Below are 21,129 nucleotides of genomic sequence, written 5' to 3' on the forward strand. Positions count from 1 at the left end.
GAGGATGTAGTTCTTAAGATAGTATCTCCTTTTATTTCTGCTAGCTTGTTTCAGCTAGGCATCCTGGTGTGCCAACAGCACATGACTGCTTTAGTTTTTTGGCTTAGAATTTCCTAGAAGATGTAGGTAATCTACATTTGAATCTCAAATATGCAGAGGTCAGGGCCTAAGATGATGTATTTTTGGGAAAAACTTTTTTTTTCATTTATTGCCTAGCCAACACAAATGAATTTCCCTCAGGTGAATCTTTTCTAGTCTGCCTTTTCATTGAAGGTATAACCCTTCAGGGCTATGCAGGGATCCCAGTTCTTGTTCCTTACTTTGCTTAGACCCAAGATCTTTCTCTTTTTCCCAAATAGCCACTAAAATCCATTCCTCTAGGTTACCAACCCAGCGAACACCTATGGTTTCCCATAGGTTCAACACTAGGTTAGCATTGCTGGTCTCCGGCTCCTTATTTTTGGTTCTCGGGGATATCTCTTATTTTTTAAAGTGCTTAACTAACCTTTAAAAAGATGTTTGTGGTATTTTATTTGAGTATCTGTTTAGGTGTGTTGGGAAATTTTGTTTTTGTTTTGAGATTTTTGTGTTTTGTTTTGAGGATATCTCATCTACTAAATTGTCAGAAATAAAAGTCAGCAATGTATCTTCAAGAAGTATTTTTTACTTAGACAAATATATTGATATATTGACAAATACATTGATATATTCTTTCTTTTCCATCATTTTTTTAAAGATTGATTAATTTTAGGGCACCTGGGCGGCTCAGTTAGGTAAGTGTCTGCCTTCAGCTTACATCATGATTCCAGGGTCCTGGGGTCGAGTCCTGCATCTCACTCCCTAATCAGTGGGGGGTCTGCTTCTCCCTCTGCCTCAACCCCTCTCCCCAGTTCTCTCTCTCTCTCTCTCAAGTAAATAAGATCTTCAAAAAAAAGATTTAGAGAGAGAGAGAAAGAGCAATACATGTAAGAACATCAGGAGGAGTGGCAGAGGGGGAAAGAGAGGGAGAGAGAATCTCAAGCAGACTCCCTGCCAAGTAGTGTGGATTCCAAGATAAGGCTCGATTTAATCACCCGGAGATCATGACCTGAGCCTAAATCAAGAGTTGGCCACTTACCCAACTGTGCCACCCAGGCACCACTTTTCCATCATTTTTCAGCTTTAAAAGTCTTCCCTCCTCCATAGACATGTTAAATGTTTACATAAATTTCTTCTAATTTAGTTATGGCTTTTTTTTTTTTTAGTGTTAATATAGAATTAATATTATAAATGGTCTGTTTACTAATATAATTAATATTCAGTAGTTCAAGGGCATTTTAGATAGGAAATAAAGGCAGGAAGGGAACTTATATTTAGAGTGTTATGGATTTTAATCCTTACCACAGCCTTATGAAATAGGAATTATCTTGATTTTATGACTAGTTTAACTGCGGGGCTCAGAGAGGTTAAATAATTTGTTTAGGGTCACATTCATGCAATTTACCATTAAATCTGAACTTTTTTATTCAAGGCTTTTTATCTGCTTATTACTTAGTTTTACATTTGGCTCATATACAACTAACTGAGAGGTAGGGGAAGTGGGAAGAAGGGAGACACACTGCCAGTTTTCAAAGTAAGTTTGATTAGCAGCAGATAGAAAGAGGGGCCAGGACGAGAGACTAGACATGTTCACATGGGTATGCAATCAGAGAGTATGCCAGAAAACCACAGAGGCAATTGAGGCAGCAGATGGTTTGTGTCAAATTAAGGAAGGAAATCACATTTATAGAACACACAGTGTGCCAGACACTGGGACAGGTGGTGATGCTTTATTTAGGTTATCTCATTTAGGCCTCCCCACAGAGCTGGAGATGAGTATTAAGATTGACAGTAGGTGGTAGCAAGGTCTCAGACCCTGAGGGTTCAGGGTTAGAATTCCAGTTCTTGAGAAAATTGAGGCTCTTCAGGGCTCTGATTTTGGTTATCTGTTCTTTTTTTTTTTTTTTTTTTCCCCCTGAGTGTAACATTAATAAGTATTGAGAAAACTTGGGAAAGAAGTCTAAAGAAGTAAATACAGTGAACTATAATCTACGAAGCAGCAGACATTTGTTATTAAGTATGTGCATTTTTGTTTTTGTATAATTGTTTTTCACACAGCTGGTATGACTATATATATATATATATATATATACACACACACACATACACACTGTTCTTTTTTTAAAAGATTTTATTTATTTATTTGAGAGAGAGAGAGATCACAAGTAGGCGGAACAGGAGGCAGAGAGAGGGGGAAGCAGGCTCCCTGCTGAGCAGAGAGCCTGATGCGGGGCTTAATCCCAGGAGCCCGAGATCATGACCTGAGCGGAAGGCAGAGGCCTAACCCACTGAGCCACCCAGGCACCCCTCCTGTATACTGTTTTATTTATTTATTTATTTATTTAAAGATTTTATTTATTTATTCGACAGAGAGAGATCACAAGTAGGCAGAGAGGAAGGCAGAGAGAGAGGAGGAAGCAGGCTCCTCGCTGAGCAGAGAGCTCGATGCGGGACTCGATCCCAGGACCCTGAGATCATGACCTGAGCCAAAGGCAGCAGCTTAACCCACTGAGCCACCCAGGCGCCCATGTATACTGTTTTATACCATGTTTTACAAGCAGTATTTCATGAGGATTTCCCTACAAGTCTAAATACTCTCTTAAGCATTTGCTTTTAGCGGGTAATGTGTATATGTATTTATGTAGGCACTGGCTTAAAATGAAACACAGCAGTCCCCTCTTCCATCTCTAAATTCTACATTCCAGCAGCAATGATCTAACTCTTGTAGTTACTCCTTCTGGAATTTGTCCTTATATTTCTAAATCATATCAGCTTTATTTATTTATTTAATTTATACAAATTTATTATTATTATTTTTAAAAATATTTTATTTATTTATTTGACACAGAGAGATCACAAGTAGGCAGAGGGGTAGGCAGAGAGAGAGAGGAAAGCAGGCTCCCCACTGAGCAGAGAGCCGGATGTGGGGCTTGATCCCAGGACCGTGAGACCATGACTTGAGCGGAAGGCAGAGGCTTAACCCACTGAGCCCCCAGGTGCCCCAATAATATCAGTTTTAGATATTATCTATTGGTTTTCTATTATGAAAGCTGAAGACTCCATAATAGTTTCCCTCATCCCATTTTTCTAATACTGTAATGACTCAATTTTTGTTTTTGTTGTAGTTGCAAATATTATTTACTGAGCCAGGAGTTAAACAAGGCTGAAACTTCCTTTCTTTGTACAACTCTATTTGTAGCTTTAGAATTAATAATTGCTTCATTTATTTTTAGTTTTGTCATTTCTTTTCAGAGACTCTAGCAGATTTATGAAAGCCCCCTGATGCTGTTTTCCATGTGATCAAATGCATCAGCTAGTCCCCAAGGAGCATCCCCCGTACCCCTAGGATCCCCTGTGCTGCTCCACCCTGTGCCCTCCTTCAGATGCTTTCTAGGCCAGCTGCATCTCTGTCTTCATGGGGTGTCTTTTCACCATCACCCTAGAAGTTCCTTTTATGTCTTTCTTGCCAGATTTTGTTCTCATTTTCAGTTGGGTAGAATAGCTTCTTAGGAAAAGGTGTATAAAGATAGGTTTTTTTTTATTATTTTTTTTTTTTAAAGATTTTATTTATTTATTTATTTGACAGAGAGAGATTACAGGTAGGTAGAGAGGTTGGCAGAGAGATAGAGAAGGAAGCAGGCTCCCCGCCGAGCAGAGAGCCCGATGTGGGACTCGATCCCAGGACCCTGAGATCATGACCTGAGCCGAAGGCAGCGGCTTAACCCACTGAGCCACCCAGGTGCCCCTAAAGATAGGTTTTTTGAGGCCTCTTGTCTTGGTTATCCATTGCTTTGTAATAAATTACTCTAAAACGTAGTGACTTAAAACAACAATGAAATCCATTACTTTGCAGTCTCTGTAGCAGGAATTTGGTTCTGGCTCAGGGAGTCACATTAAGTTGCAATAAAGAAGTCAACCAGCGAAGCAGTTATCTAAAGGCTTGACTGGGAGCTGGAGGATCTTCTTCCAAGGTGACTGACTCACAGGGCTGGCAAGCCTGTGAAGACAAATATATAAGTATAATAAGTACTTTAAAGAGAGAGAATAGATTCAAAGAACTTCTATCTGTACACTTTATACTTCTAATATCTTTAGAGATGTCTTCAAACCTTCAGATATTTCAGGATCATTTTTTTTTTTAAGTATAAAGAATGATTAGGGGACTTATTTTAGAATTTTTGCTTGACCTAGGATAATTTTATCAATAGAAATGAAAGAGACTGTACCAGTTAAATTTTCATATTCTTGAAAACAAAATGTTTATCACTTCTACTATGTATTAGGGGTCATCTTTGGCTGGAGAATCTGAGAATCTGATCTGTTTATAGTTGTCACACTATCGTGACCATGGCTGGGGTCTGCTCTCCCTTTTCCTCTGATATATAACATTTCCCAGTGCTTATAGCACAATGTAGATAAGGCTGGAATATTTCATAAGCCTTTACCAAAGGTAGGAGAACAAGGAAAAAGAAGTAAGCATAGAGGGTAGCATGCAAGGAGATGATTTTTCATATGAGATCTAGTTTTAGTCTTCAGCTTTATTTTCTTGAGTTCCTGGCTTGCCTCAAATCGACAAAAGCCACCTTCTCTCCTCTACCACTCAGGAGAACCTTCAAGCATGTATAGACTCTAAATTTCAAACCTGAAAGAGAGGATTTCATGATTCATACTGGGAGTGCTGCCAAATGGGTGTGGTGTGTGCCTTCCACAAGAAATCCTACCTAACTGTATTCCAATAGTCTCTGTGAGAAGACAACGATCCTATCTAACTATATATATGAGTAGCCTATCCTTACTAGAGTTATGTGGGTGGGGTGGGAATCTCTCATAAGTTTTTTATATAATGAATCTGTATATTACACTTTTGTACATTTTATCCCTTTGAAAATATGGGATTATAATGTTTTCTAATTAAAGGAACAAGGGGCTAGAATTAGTAGACCTGGATTCTAGTCTTAGTTGCCAGTAGTAAATCATCTCTTTTAGGAAGTCCCTCAATTATTCTATAGTTTTGTTATGAGATGTGGATATAGTCTATAGCTTTATGATTTTGACTATCATTAGATTTAAAATTATAGAATTTATACTTGAATCTTTCTTTTTGTGATACAGTAGTCTATTTTGTGTGATATTGAGATATTATTGAGGAATACAGGCCCAATTACTGTTGTGATAAGAAAACATGACTCATTTTATAATGATACATTTTATAGGACAGGTTCTCTATTATACTGACAAGTAAGACCTGCATATATTTAAAAGGGGATTGGAGGTTACTATGAATTTATGTAAAGTAAACTTTTACTCCCATATCACATATAAATTTAGATGTTCTTAAACAACTTAATTGCATGTATTTAAATCTATACTTACATTCTGTATTTTCTAGTTTTATTTCTTTCATGTTTTTGGCATTTTATTGTAAAAAATTTTAAGTTAGCAAACAAAAGTATCATATGTTAAAGTATTTTAAGAGCAAGTTATTTCATACTCATAGTTAAGATTGATTTTTTATTTCTACTTATGCATAATATATATATTTTTCAGAGTGAAAAGCTTTTGTTATATGATACAGTCCAGAGTGAATTGGAGGAGAAGATAAGAAGGCTTGAAGAGGATAGGCACAGCATTGATATTACCTCAGGTAATGGGAATGACATGATGGTGATGGTTTACCTTAAGTGACACGGAACCTGTGGTTTACTGTAGTGTCTCATAATATCCTAGTCCCCTAAAATAAATGTTTTGTAAATGAAGTGTCCTAATGAGAGGAGAAAGGGGAAAATGTTTAAAGAATTTGATAGGCTTGTGATTGTTGCTTTGATTTGAATTCATATTTCAGAAGGACATAGAAAATGGAGCACATGAAAAGGGACAAAAGAGAAGTTGACAGCAACTACAGGAGTAAGAATAGTACACTATAAGAATAAGAATATTTTATAATATATATGTAATATATTGTATAATATAAGAATAGTGTTAGAAGACAACTCCAGTAAGTCTTTAAAGTCTAAGTGTTCAAAGATCAGGTAGAAGAAGGAATAAAAACCTTTTCTTTTTGGTATCACACAAATTAGAAATTACAGGGAGTAGATTTTTGTTTTAGAAGGAAAAACTTATTAATAATTAGATAAGTCCAAGATTGAAATTGCTTTTTCAGGGGTATTTCTACATTCTTCATTGGGTGGAAGGCTTTCTACATTGGGTGGAAGATATACTGGGTTATCCTACAGGTCTCGCATGTATATTATTTTATCTCTTATAAATTGTATTTCTCTGGTGTAGAATAGGCACAGTGGAGTCCGATAAGCTGAATTCTAATGCCATTGCCCCAATCCCTACTACTTGGGTGACCATGAGTGACAATTACTGTAGCTTTTCTGATTCAGTCCCCTCATTTGTAAAATTGAAATAATAGGAATACCTACCTCAGACATAGCTTTGAGGATTAGGTGACACAATGCATGCAATGTATATTTAACAAAGTACCTGACATATGTTCATCAGTTACTAGTCATTAAGTGCCAAGTTGATTTTTACTTTAATAATGGCAGAGGAAATTTTATGAATATATAGCTGCTCATTATATAGTCATATGTGTATATACATAGCTTATAATGAAATTTTCTGCCATGAAAATACATAGCTTTTTCACCCCACTTTTATCTTCAAAGATTAGCTAATACTTAATTTTTATTTACTTGCCAGAACTGTGGAATGATGAGCTTCAGTCAAGAAAAAAGAGGAAGGATCCTTTCAGTCCTGACAAAAAGAAGCCAGTTGTTGTTTCAGATATCCTTTTCTATTTTTTTTTTTTTTTTTTTTTGCTTTGGTATACACTTTTGCATTGTGCACATCTTTGTAATTTTTATTAGTATAACTGACTTTATTTATATGATCCTATAATAGGTAAAAGATGATTTCCAAAAATGAGGCAGAAGAATATAATTTAGATTAAGAGGGGTAGGGAAGGAGTAGAAATTTAGTCACGATCTCAACTTTGGAACTATGGCTTTGTAGTTCACAAATGCTTCAATATGAATATAGCATGATTAATTCACATGTATTTTTTTTAACATTTTTCAGTGTTTCTGAAGTTGGAGTGTCGTTATTTATTTATTTTACGTTTTTGTTTGTTTTTTGAGAGAGAGAGACAGAGAGAGAGAGAGGAGCAGCAGAAGGAGAGGGAGAGAGAGAATCTTAAGCAAGCTCCGTGCCTCATGTGGAGCCTGGTGTGAGGCTTGATCCCATGACCTTGTCATCATGACCTGAGCCAAAATCAAAAGAGTCAGACAAAATCTTAATGGACTGATAACCCATAACCCCAAAACTGGAGTGTCTTTAACTTCAAGTAGTATGTGCTTTCAATCTTGGTGTCCCCTCACCTCCCTGACTTTTCCCATCCCTACCTCAAAACAGTGATTAGGTTGGTGGTATATCTTACGATCAGTGATCTCCTAGAAGAGAATATGGTTATAGCTGAAATATTCATCTGAAAAAAAATATAAAATATATATATGAATATATTTATCCTGGTACCAGAATATATTTATCCTGATACTGAGTTTTTTGGAGAATAACTTGAAGTCAGAATTTGTCATGCCAAAAGGATTATGTCCACAAATCATTGTTCCAATTCTCTGAAAAACAGAAGTTTGGAAATAAAATTCAAAGTGTGAAATTCTTTTTTTTTTTTTTTTTTAAGATTTTATTTATTTACTTGACAGAGATCACAGGTAGGCAGAGAGGTGGGCAGAGAGAGAGAGAAAGGGAAGCAGGTTCCCTGCTGAGCAGAGAGCCCGATGCAGGGCTCGATCCCAGGACCTTGGGATCACGATCTGAGCTGAAGGTAGAGGCTTTAACCCATTGAGCCACCCAGGCACCCCAAAGTGTGAAATTCTTACAGTTAAATTGACCTTGACTTTTTCACGTCCATATATAGTTTATATGCTACAAGATCTTGATATTCTTGAAGACTGGACAACAATTAGGAAGGTATGATTAAAAAGCAATGAATATGAATTATCTTTTTATAGTCTACTTTTGAAGATTGTTGATTTTCACTAATACATCAAAGTATGATTATTGTTAATATGCCTTACTTTGTAACATTCTCTCTATGGCAGTTAATGCTAATACAGATAGAATCCACTGTTGTGGACTGGAAGAATATTTTAAGAGAGACACATCAGCAATTTGTATTTTATCCTGCAATAATGTAACTAATTTATGCAAAAGTACAGAAAAGCATTTATTGAGGTTTCCCAAAAGTAATAAATAATCTTTCTGTGCTTTGTCCTTAGCCCAGTCCTGGGCATTTGTTGAATGAATGAAAGTGAATATTTCAACTCCTATTGTATGTCTTGCATTCTGTCATTGAACTTTCAAGAATTATAGGATTTTCTGTGCTTATTTGAAAGTGGAGACTTATGTCTTATATTAAATTTTTCCGTTTTCAGAAACTTTTTAGTTGCAAGAGATCAGTTCAGGTATTGATGACACCTCTAGGTGAAATGGTTGTTCTTTATATTCCTTGTGGTCTTGGACATTAAAATTTATTAGAGCAGCTGAAGACTATATTTCACTGTTAGCTACTGAGGTCATCAGTAGTGTTGTAGACATTAAATAGATCCCAAAATGTGCTTTCAGTCTATAAACTCAATGCCTTTCTTGTTTTAATTAAGGCAATGGCTACACTGGGTCCACACAGAGTGAAAACAGAACGTAAGTCATTTAATCCAAGTTCAGCAATCTTCTCTGTGGGGACTGGTTGAATAAGGGTTGTTAAGTTATCCACATATTAAACAGTGCCCCCATCAGTGGTTACATTTCATCAGTGAACTCTACTTCTGGAAATACAACATATTAAAATCCTATTTAAAATTGGCAGTAGTAACTGATAATGCACCTGCTTCCCCTTCTGGCACTTGTGTAGTTAACTGACGATATATTGTACATTCTATAACTTCATTTTGTCATTAAAACTTAGTTAAATTATATAAAACTTAGTTAATTATATAAGAAATGTAAGAAATTAAATTCTCTCTCTCTTTTCAAGATTTTATTTATTTATTTCACAGAGAGAATGGCAGCAAGAGAGGGAACACAAGCGGGGGAGTGGGAGAGGGAAAACAGGTTTCCTGCTGAGTAGGGAGCCCGACATGGGCTCTATCCCAGGAACCCCAGGATCATGATCTGGGCTGAAGGCAGATGCCACCAAGGGGCCCCTAAATTCTTTTTTTTTTTTTTTTTAAAGAGATTTTATTTGAGAAAGCAAGAGAGAGTGAGCTTGGGGAAGGGGAGCACCAGAGGGAGAAACAGACTCCCCACTGATTAGGGAGCCTGCTGTGGGACTTGATCTTGGGACTCTGGAATCATGACCTGAGCTAAAGGCAGATGCTTAACCAACTGGGTCCCCCAGGCACTCTCTTATTTCTATTAGATTTACATTTGTTACTAAGAAATATTTTTAGTATTTTTTTTCACATATATGCATGGATGGGTGTTACTTCTTAATGTTCTGCAGTTTTGTTCTTCTGACAATGTCTTATTAATATAACAGTTTTTGAACTGATCCCTTTAGCACCTGTGAAACTGGAGAAACACCTGCACAGTGCTAGATCTGAAGAAGGAAGATTATATTATGATGGTGAATGGTATATACGTGGACAAACAATATGTATTGATAAAAAAGATGAATGTCCTACAAGGTAAAAATGATTATTTCAGCATTGCTCAGTAATTACAACATTATTGTCAGTAATAATGTAGTGTATTCCTAATGCACCATTAGTTGCCTATGGATCCTTCTTTTCTCTTGGCATATGATTTGGTTAGCATGTGTGTTCACCAGTGTTAATATTTATAGACCAACGTCACATAGTAAGTTCTTGAGCACAAGTGTTAACACAAGAGGAAATGTTGGAATTATTTAGCCCAGGTAAGTGGTCCCATTTGTTAGCTCTTAGAGTAGATGAATTGTTAGGATTTTAATATTATGATCTTTACACCAGACTGTTACAAGTTTTGGCTGGATATACTGATCATTAACTTTTCTGGGTGTATTACAGTGTTTTGGATACAAAGAGTATTATTTAAACTAGGAAAGGAATGGAAAATTCAAGAGAGCCTTAAGAGTTATAGTATAACTTGAAAACTGAAAGCTACCTTTTAAAGAACTCCATCTGTCTAAGCTTAAATAACTTTTCTATAATTGTATAGTCTTCTAAATTTTTCTTTTATTTTCTAAGATTTATTTCTTTAAGCAATCTCTACACCCAATCAAATCCATAGCCCCGAGATCAAAAGTCATATGCTCCACTGACTGAGCCAGCCTCCCCGATCGCTTCAAAGTTTTATCTGGTTGTAGCCTTTGGAAAATATTAATGCTAATCACTGCTTTTGTTCCTTCAGTAGTTTAGGATTTATTTCTCTCAGAATGGTAGCCTTCTATACTAAGAAAGTATCTTTTTCTAGGTATGAATGGTAAATGTGGTGTTTGTATTTAGGGAAGAATGCTCACTTTCCAAATACAGTAGATTTACTCAGACTGTAATTTCATCTGTAAAGTTTTATGATACTAGGAGCATTGTGTACAGTAACTTTACTCATAGAAGCCCACTGAGCTAATTTCTAGGTTCTATGTGCTACCCCTAGATTCTTTGCTTTATCTTACCGCTTTTAAGACATTTTACTGACTACTTAGCATAAATATGATTTAAAAAGAAATGAAATAAGAGGATTAAACACAAATCTATTTTTAAAAATATTTCTACATAAGGATAAGTAGTGTCAAAACGAATCCATAGAAGTACCATAGATGGTTTGACACTGGGAATTAGGCATTGGTATTTCTAAGATTTCCTACACTGGATGTTACATGTAAATGATGCATCACTAAATTCTACTCCTAAAACCAGTATTACTCTATATGTTGACTAGCTAGAATTTAAATAAAAACTTAAGTGCATACTCTGAAAAAATAAAGCATTTGAAAAAAAAAATTAAAACACTGACAAGATTTCCTACAGCCAGAGCTGATATAAATTGGAGGTGTAATACTATGTGATTAGTTTTTTTTAGCTCCACTTGTTTTTGGGGGGTGGAGTGGAGTGGGGATATAGTAGGAACAATGTGCATTTAATACTTCTAATAGTAAATATGACCAATTCTATTAAGGAAAGAAAGGAGATTGTCTCTTAAGTGTTTCTAAATGTGATGTTTTCCAAAACATGCCCTGCTGCTAGTGGTAAATGACAATTACATACCTGAATCTACTCTTGCAGTCTGGCTATTTTGGTTTTATGGCTAGTACTCTAAAATGAGTGGCAGAGGCATATTGCAATTCATTCATTCATTCCTTTTTCTCCCCCCCTTTTTAGTGCTGTAATTACAACAATTAACCATGATGAAGTTTGGTTTAAGAGGCCTGATGGAAGCAAATCTAAGCTTTACATTTCACAGCTACAGAAAGGAAAATATTCAATTAAACATTCATAATCATGATTTAAGTGTTATCTAAAGCTACCTTATTAGTGTTATCAAGTGTGATGTGCCATGGGAGTTAAAAATGTATTCAATAACTTAATATTCTCATCAAATCATGAGAGACTGTATTTGTAGGTAGTACTCTAAGTAGACCTCATATTGATATGTCAATGAGACCGTAATAAAAACTTAATCATGATCATTACATTTATTTGCCTTTTAGGTCCAATGACCAACAGGTATATATAGTAGGGATTTCTTACTCAATTTTTTTCTTTGTTTTTTAAAAACATTATGGAAATCCATTTTATCTTTAGTCAACTCTGTTGCTAAATGGCTATGTTTGTCTGCAATTTCTTTGATTTTCCATATCTTTGTCACTCATGGTGTTTGTAAATAAGCCTGATAAAATGTTTCCTATAAATGGTTTGTACTGGTACATTAGTGTTAAATGAGAATTGAAATTTAAACATATGTACGTGAGTATGTATATATGGCATCATCAGCTTATTTAGAACTGATGGCCTTTCTTTACAATCTTGTTTGACCCAAAATGAAGCTATTGGGTTTGAAAGCTAAAGGGAGCACTTTTGTAGACTAGCAGCTTTCCTTCTCTTCCTTGATGGTATGGTGGTGACCTATTTTTACAAATTGTACTTAATGTTAATTAGTAAAGTTAGTGTCAAGTAATAACATGCTTTACCCGTATTTTTCGTGAGCCTTTTGAGGGCAAGGCATTCACGATGCCGTGTGTAAGTGGTGCATAGTAACTGATGGTTTTGTGTGCGTGCTGTTCATGTCTGGCCTTCTGAAACAGATGTTTAGTAAGCATTTTCCAGAGGTAAAACTAGGTTCTTATTTTATTCCTAGGGCAAAGTAGACAGGGATAATATTCTTGAATCTATTCCAGAATTAGTATTTTTCTCTTTGGTATTTCTACACTTTAAGGCCAGTTGGTGCAATTTAGAAAGTATTGGCCTCTCTTCCCTTAGCCACATGCAAAATTAACTTCTAAAAACCTCAGGAACAGTACAAAGAATTGAAACCCTCAATATGGCAGCACAATTGGCTGTAGTATATATTAGGGTACAACCAAATCAAGTTTTCCTGGTGGTCTTGTGCACTTTAATTTGTTATAATGAGACTGAGGAGGATGAGGAAGAGAGCTACTTACTAACACATAGGGCAGGAATCTCTGCATTATTCCGTTTGTTTTCTTACTATTTTGCCTCTGCAAACATCTTTCTGTGCAGATCACTACTTCACAGTTGCCAAATGTTAAAATATTTGACTTCTGAAATTCGTTATCAACAAAGTTATATACTTTGTTTTGTTTCTAATTAACCTTAGCAAATGTACATAATGTCATAATCCTGTAGTATTTGACAGTACTTATGTATACAATGTTTCATAAGCATTTTTAATAAGATTTGTATTTTTAAATTTAGTATAATAAAAAGATGTGTTTGAGTGTCATTTGTAGTGTCTTGAATTACTCGTGTGTGAGTTCTTTATAACCTGTCCACTTCTAAGAATGATTTCAGCCAATTTACATTAATAGGTACAGAGAGTTGGAGTGTTGAACAAATATTTCTGCTTCCCTACACCACGGTTCAACCTCTACTGGGGGTATATTTAGGTATTCAAGATGGCCAAGTTATACTTAATTTTAAAATATACACATATGTTCTACTTTAATAAAAATGCACTACATATGTTGTGAAATTCTAAATAGAAAATCTTAATTTTACAAACTATGATTGAGTGCATTTACTTTGAAAACATTTAACTATAATCATCTCTAAAGTATTATAAAATAGATTTATAAATATTTTTGTATTTTATATTGGCAGTATGTCATCAGACTCTGGTCAAAAGGTTTAGGAGAACTGTTAGAATCTGTGAAGTGTGATATTATCAGTTGCTGCTGGTCTTGTCATGTTTATAATTAGCCTCTGTTTTAGGATCAGTTTAGGGCCTTTCCTGCCACAGCTCCCAGTTTTTCATAATCAGCCCACCCCTTCCTGCCACTTTCTGTTAAAAAAATACCCCAACCATCACGAATCCAATGCATCACTAATAATTGTTAGTAAATTAAGAGCACATTCCTCGGGGCACGTGGGGGGGGGGGCTCAGTCGTTAAGTGTCTGCCTTCAGCTCCGGTCATGATCCCAGGGTCCTGGGGTTGAGCCCCACATCTTGCTCCCTGCCCCACAGGAAGCCTACTTCTCCCTCTCCCACTCCCCCTGCTTGTGTTCCCTCTCTAGCTGTGTCTCTCTGTCAAACAAATAAATAAAATCTTAAAAAAAAAAAAAGGCACACTCCTCATTCTGTCCCTTTCTCTCATCGGCAGCCTGAGCACTGAGCACTTCTCATTACAGCCTTCCGGAGGCTGTTCTGAAATACACATTGGTACTCAGAACTCAAAACACCACTCAGAGAACTATGTACACCTCACCGATAATTATTTGAAAAGAAAAACGGGTATTCACTGTTATTTTGAAGATTTTATTTGTGGACCCAGCAAATTCAGTACACTAAAACTGAGCTTAAATGAATTTATAAGGTAAAAAAGTAGATGCAGGATGAATACACTAGTTAGGATTTATGTAGTCCCATGCCACACTGAAATATAAACTATTTTAATTGCTAAAGATAAGGAAATCTAAATTTTTTTTTTAAATGAAAGCTTATAATGGGGTTAGGAAAAATGCATATTCCTTATACTATCTTTATGGATGAGCTATAGGAATTGTGGCTGGTAGGTCAGATGGGATTAACTGAGGCAGTCTGCCCTATTGGTGTCACTGTGGTCCAGTCTTGCTCTTTTACTTCACAGGCCCCAAAACTTGAACTTTATTTCTATATCCTGTAATGGGCTGAACTGTGCCTCCCACCTCCTTCACCAAATTAATAGGGTGAAGCCATTACCCCCAGCACCTCAGAATGTGACTGTATTTGGAGACTGGGTCTTTAGGTGATTAGTTAAAATGAGATCATTTTAGGGGGGACCCTAATCCAATCTGACTGATAGGAGGAAATTTGGACATCAGACATGGGCATACAGAGCAGACTGTGTGAGGACAGGGCAAGGTCAATACCTGCCAGGCAAGAAGAGAGACCTAAGAAGAAACCAAACCTGCCAACACCTTTATCCTGGACTTCCAGTATCCAGCACGGTGAGAAAATAATGTTTCTGTCATTTAAGCCTCCTTGTCTGTGGTATTTGGTTACCGCAGTCCTAACAGACTGGTAACATGCCCCAAGGTGACAGCTCTGGGGAGGGTAAGCTGACCAACTCACAGAGGTTTGAAGGGGCAGCCAAGTGTCAGTTTAATAATATAAATTGGTAAGTATAATTGAGAAGGAGTCTTGACTCCTCAAGTCCATTCTCTCCTTCTAGGAAAATCTGTGTGAAAGCAACCTTGTGATCAGGATACTTGTTTTGGTGAAACTGGAGTCATCAGTTCTCTGGTGAGGGTATCCCCTTTCTGGCATTGTGCTGGACACACTGCTATCATCTTCATTTTGACTTTTTTTTTTTTTTTCCTGGCGCCCTGCTGACCCGATATCTCCCATTACTGGGCTGTGCAGGCCTTGCTCACTTCCCCCCTTAAGTTCTTTCTGTGCTGTAGGCTTTCCCTCTCTGGCCAGTTTATTGGACCAGAATGGGCCCTGATGCATGGGCAGCCAGTGGTAGTACTATAATTTTTAATGCTTGCCATATACCAAGAACTATATTTGATGTGTAAACAGAATGTTGTTATTTCATATTTTCATGTTCAAAACAAAATGAACATAATGTAAGAATTCTAATGTGTTTACTCTTTATAAATTTATCATATATTAGGAATTTCTGGTCATGAGGCAAAATACTATGACATAATTTTTTTGGAGTGTGTTAAAACTGAGTTGATTTTATCTCAAGTTGCTAAACTTTCTGAAAAAATGTGTGTGTATCTCTCTCTTCCTTCCTCCCCACCCACCCACCCACCTATATTCATCCATTCATCCATCCATCTATCCATTTATCACTAGGAAGCAACTATAAACAAGTCTCAAATTTCTTTGTTCCTAAACTTGAAGCCAATGTATTCTCTTTCAAAGACATTTTATTATTAAAGGCCAAAGGAAAACATTATGTAGTAACAGTCTTTAAAGTAAGTCTTTAAAGTTTACTTTGCCTCTCCTTATCTTTTTTCCTGTGTCTGATAGAGTTTTGAGGTGGGTGACCTTGCCAGCACGCTGTTGCTTTCTGTTGAGGACAGAATTTTCATAATTCTAGTCCAGAAGCAGGCCACATGGTAGCATTCCATCTCTTCCAGAAAGATGACAGTTTATGTTAAACTGCTTAGAAAACCAAATCCTTGAGCAGAGGCTAAATGGTATCTGCTATTAGAGGGATAGGAAAAGAAATACCCTATTTCACTTATTATTGAAATAATTCAAAAATGCCATTGTTAATGGCAAAAACAGTAAGGTGCTTTTGCTTGTTTGAGGATAAATTTATGATTTCAGTATATTATGCTTATGTACATCTAAGGAAACTGCACTTATTAAGGAAAACTGATTTTAAAAAGGACTTTAGGAACTGTTAAAATTACTTATTGACTACGGCAATTTTTTAAAAAAGATTTTTATTTATTTATTTGACAGAGATCACACATAGGCAGAGAGGCAGGCAGAGAGAGAGGAAGGGAAGCAGACTCCCCGCTGAGCAGAGAGCCCAATGCGGGGCTCGATCCCAGGACCCTGAGATCATGACCTGAGCTGAAGGCAGAGGCCCAACCCACTGAGCCACCCAGGCACCCCGACTACAGCAATTTTTGATTTGAAGCTTATAACCCATGGAGTTAACATATTTTATAATTACGTATGTGTATATATAATAACGGTGTCCCACAACACAAGGGCCAACTTGGTTTGGGTCTTTCCTACACCAGCTTGAGCTGCACCCTCTTATGCCCAAGGGTTCTGTTGGGGGTCCTCTGGCATATAGGAGGGGGAGCTCACTCACCCACCTTCCCTTTCTTTAGAGCTCGCCTCTCCCTCCTCCCAGGTGCAGCTGCTCAAGGGAGTTCTCAGCACCAGTCACCGTGCAAGCCCCCTCTCTGAGCATGATGCCAAGGCAGGAGGAGACCCCAGGAGGAGAGGCTGCGCTCTGGTCACTCTGCCTGCAAGATGCCTCCTGTACTCAACTGGTTTTCCGACTTGCTCTTTTTCTACCTCCATTTTGAGCTTCAAAAGATTCTGTAAGATTCTAGCCTTATACTGGTTGTTTTTCTGCAGGTAAATAAAATATGGCATAGCGGGACCTATCACTTACACTAAAGGAATAGGATGTGTATTCTGCTGCACTTCTCGTTTTCTTTTCAATTTTTAAATTTTATTTTTAAAAAAAATTTTTTCATTTACTCATTTGAGAGAAAAAGAGAGAGAGAAAGACAAGCAAGACTCTGCGCTGAGCACAGAGCCTGATCCAGGGCTCAATCTCTCGCCCCTGAGCCCAAACCAAGAGTTGGACGCTCAACTGACTGAACCGCGCAGATGCCACAATCCTTTTTTAATAGAATATGTCTTGGTGATCATTCCCTACCAGCCCCCAGAGATCTACCTCATTCTTTTTAATGACTGCATGGTATTCATTTTATGGAATAACCACGTGGAATTCCATGGTATGGAACTGATGAGCATTTAGATATTTCCTCTCCTTTTTACTTTTTTTTTTTTTTAAAGACTTTATTTATTTATTGGACAGACAGAGATCACAAGCAGGCAGAGAGGCAGGCAGAGAGAGAGGAGGAAGCAGGCTCCCTGCCAAGCAGAGAGCCCAATGTGGGGCTCGATCCCAGGACCCTGGGATCATGACCTGAGCCGAAGGCAGAGGCTCAACCCACGGAGCCACCCAGGCGCCCCTCCTCTCCTTTTTTCTTATCTAACAAGACTGAAGCGAATACTCTTGAACATAACATTCTGACCTTGGGAAAGAGTCTATTTTTCAAGCGCAATTGCTTGGTCAAGTGGTAAGGGATTTTTATATTTTTTTAGATATTGCCAAATTTCCCTGCAAATAAATTGTACCAATTTACACTCCCAGTGTAAATACACCCAGTATACAAGGGTGCCTATTTCTCCTTACAGCAGAAACACTGATTCTGGTGATAATTAATTTTTTCTTCCACCGTCTCTGTTTGTTTATTTATTTTTTCTTTAGGCTGCATGATGACCCTCATTCAAGCCTTTTGCGGAGTTTTGCCTCACTTCATCAGCTTCGGCTACCATGTGTCTTCTGACAATCCCAAACCTAAATCTCTGCTCTCATCCACGGTGTATATTGCACGTTACCTGTGGGGCATCTCTAGCTTCTGGTCACACTTTTTGAACTTCACACATACAAATGAAATACTACCTCTTCACATCTCTCCGCCAACCCCAATTGTATTCCTCCTCGGTTCCCACCCTTGATTCATGCTGCTGTCCCCCCTAATTCAGGCCTTGGGCAGGCTGTGGCAGCCAATGAAACTCATGGGCTTCAGAGCAAGACTAAGTGTGTGTGAACTCTGCAACTTACCAGCTGTGTGACCATGGGCAATTTCTTAACCTTCATGTGCCTCCAAATGTCCTCATCTGAAAATGAAAATAATTTTAAATGTTCCATAGGTTGTGAGGTTTCAATGAATTAATACATACCATGTGCTTAGAATACGATAAATTCTAGGTAAGGGCCATTAACATATTTCAACTCCTTATATCTAATTATCAAGTCCTATAGATTTTAACTCTGAAACATTTTCTGAAATCACCCTCTTTTGTCCTATGACCCAGATGCTGCCCCAACTCAAGCCTTTAGTGCATTTTATGGGGATGCTTGTGATGCCCTAATTGGTCTTCTTGCTTCTTGCCCTTTTTCTTTATAGCAAATGTTATATTTCTAAAACCCAGAATTTATTATTATTATTATCATCATTATTCTTTTACTCCCTGCTGGACCTCAATTCTTTGGTCTGCAGGGCACTGCAGTTCCACTTTTTCCAAGAAGGGCTTTTCCCCCAACGATGTGGCTCCAACTAGAGCACACATTTCTCTCACAGTCTCCCAATCTTGGTTATAGTTGTTTAGACAAGGTGGGCATGTAACTCGGGCTGCCCCGATTAGAACTCTTTGCTGGGATCTTTCAACCTGTGACTGTGGAAATAGAAATCGTCTCCCTCTCCTATTGAAACTGGGAAGACAACAAAGTTTGAGAATTACAGGCAATTAATTTTCCTGCCCTGTGTAGAAAGACAACACAGGTTGCTGAACAGACAGGTAGTCTCCTGGTGTTTGACTTCCTGCTTCCAGGTGACTCATGTTCCATCTGTACCACGATCTTTCTCATGTCACATGAGTCTTCTAATAAATTCCCCTTTTGCTATTTTTTTTTTAAAGCTAGGTTTCTGACTCTTGCAATATTTATCACAAATGCCAGGGCCTCATATTCTCTTGATTTTCATCTCAAAATTATAATAAACTTTTGTAATTTCACCACAAATTCAAGGAGCAAAAAATAAGGATATTGATAGAGTTGCAAATGTATATGTGAGAAAGAGAAAACTAGGAACTGCCTGGCACTCACTGGTAGGCCTTGGAGTTCTCTTGTTGAACTTAAACAGCCTTATAAAGCACCAACGTTAAACAAGGCCACTCTGACTGGGATGAAGCGAGACAAAAAAAAAAACAAAAAAAAAAACAAAAAAACCCAACACCTTCTCCCCCTCACAAGCTTGTCTAAGTCTAGATAGAAACAAGGTCAGTCTGCAGACAACAAAAATAGGAAACCTCCCCCTATTGCTAATATGACTGACTTCTGTTTCTTTACCAAATTACATTTTGGCCTCTTTTCATTCCTCCTGTCTTATAAATAAAATTAATCAAGATGCCCAATCGGAATTGCCCCTGCTTCCTGACACTTTTTCAGGCCCTACCAAAAAAATCTCCTAATACACTACAATCCTGTAAGTCCTTTTTAAAATACCTTCTTTCTCAGATACCCACAGTCCCGTGTGGTGTATGTTCCCTCACTGCAAGGAGCACGAGACCCAGCTTGTTTAACTATAGGTAGGTTCAGGGTGGTCTTTGGCTGGAGGGCATCAATACATGGAACACTGAAAACAGTTTTTTTTGTTGAAGAGTTTTTCATTGGATTTAACCTAAAGATCCTTACATGTATTTTGGACAGTCTTCTAGGAGCTCACAGTGTATAATTATAGTTATAATGACTGATAAAACAAACTGTAGGCTTTGATTTTCAATTACACGTTATAGCAGAATCATAAAAGACAAGACAAAATGAAAGCACATTTCATGAAAGACATTTGTACTGCAATCTAAGTTAGAGAGCACTTTGCCTTCAAAACCAGAAAATCATGTTAATATTTCTACTGCATTAACCAGGGTCTCCTAGAAATGTAAAAGCTATAGTACTAATGCATTTTGATTCAAACCTGAAGGTGGCAGTAAATTCCTAGAAAACTAAGGGACTTGGTTTAGAATTTGTATTTTTTTCTTCTAATTATTCAAATTCATATAGAGAGACTGCAGTAGCATTTAATTCTATTGCGTACTAATTAAGGGATCTTCAGGAAGAAGATGAAGTTCTAAACTAGGATTATATTGTTATTACTGTTTACCAGCTGAAAAGAAGTCGCCATGTAAAAGGCTTAGGAACATTGCAACGGATTATATGCTTTAGAGTTACTATAGAAACAAAGTATGCAATTAAACAAAAGGAAACATTAGAACTTTTAATACAGATCAAAGTATTCTGAAGGGATGTAGCATTAAAGTTTCTATTTGCCTATTAAATTTATAGCCCTGTTGGTAAACTTTTTGCCCCACACTTTCCCAATTTTATTTTCAATATTCTTAAAATAGAATTTTCTATAGTTGTGTTTTTCCCCAAGGATCTACTGATAATCAACAGATTCTCTAGACTTATTGATCAGGAAGGGCCTAACTAGTAATTTCATACAGAAAATCCACAAATAGCAAATTAATAAATATTAATTCATACTGGAAAATTAATTAATTAATTTATTTTTAAAAAAGATTTTATTTATTTATTTGACAGATCACAAGTAGGCAGAGAGGCAGGCAGAGAGAGAGAAGGGAGGAAGCAGGCTCCCCGCAGACCAGAGAGCCTGATGCAGGGCTCCATCCCAGAAACCCTGGGATCATGACCTGAGAGGAAGACAGAGGCTTTAACCCACTGGGCCACCCAGGCACCCCAATTTATTGATCTTTTATATAAAGATCTAAAACTAGGTTGTTTCATAGTTTCTTCTCTTGAGGGTAAACAATATCACTGGTACATTGAGTTATACCCACCGTTATTGTGAGGTATTAGTAGGTACAAGATTATCAGAGCTTTGAAAATTAGGAACTGGGGGTGCCTGGGTGGCTCAGCGGGTTGAGCCTCTGCCTGTAGCTCGCATCGTGATCTCAGGGTCCTGGGATCGAGTACCCTGTCGGGCTCCCAGCTCGGCGGGGAGCCTGCTCCCCCCCCCCCCCCCCCCCCCCCCCCCC

The 21,129-nt window shown here is 37.4% G+C and overlaps 1 protein-coding gene across 2 annotated transcripts in view; it reads left to right on the forward strand.

The window, feature by feature from the left end:
- The window catches only part of BRMS1L (BRMS1 like transcriptional repressor), a 32,799-nt gene extending 19,758 nt beyond the window's left edge, over positions 1 to 13,041 (forward strand). Inside the window, exons 5-10 of one of the 2 annotated variants that reach the window (XM_059373091.1) lie at positions 5,626 to 5,722; positions 6,787 to 6,870; positions 8,009 to 8,073; positions 8,763 to 8,802; positions 9,641 to 9,788; positions 11,460 to 13,041. In XM_059373091.1, coding sequence (XP_059229074.1) covers positions 5,626 to 5,722; positions 6,787 to 6,870; positions 8,009 to 8,073; positions 8,763 to 8,802; positions 9,641 to 9,788; positions 11,460 to 11,577 — 552 coding nt within the window. In that variant the 3' untranslated portion in view covers positions 11,578 to 13,041. The remainder of the gene's footprint in view (positions 1 to 5,625; positions 5,723 to 6,786; positions 6,871 to 8,008; positions 8,074 to 8,762; positions 8,803 to 9,640; positions 9,789 to 11,459) is intronic. The other variant, XM_059373092.1, reaches the window with a different exon arrangement.
- Positions 13,042 to 21,129: the final 8,088 nt, after the last annotated feature.

Source organism: Mustela nigripes, chromosome 13 (genome assembly GCF_022355385.1).
Source record: "Mustela nigripes isolate SB6536 chromosome 13, MUSNIG.SB6536, whole genome shotgun sequence".
Lineage (NCBI taxonomy): Eukaryota > Metazoa > Chordata > Mammalia > Carnivora > Mustelidae > Mustela > Mustela nigripes.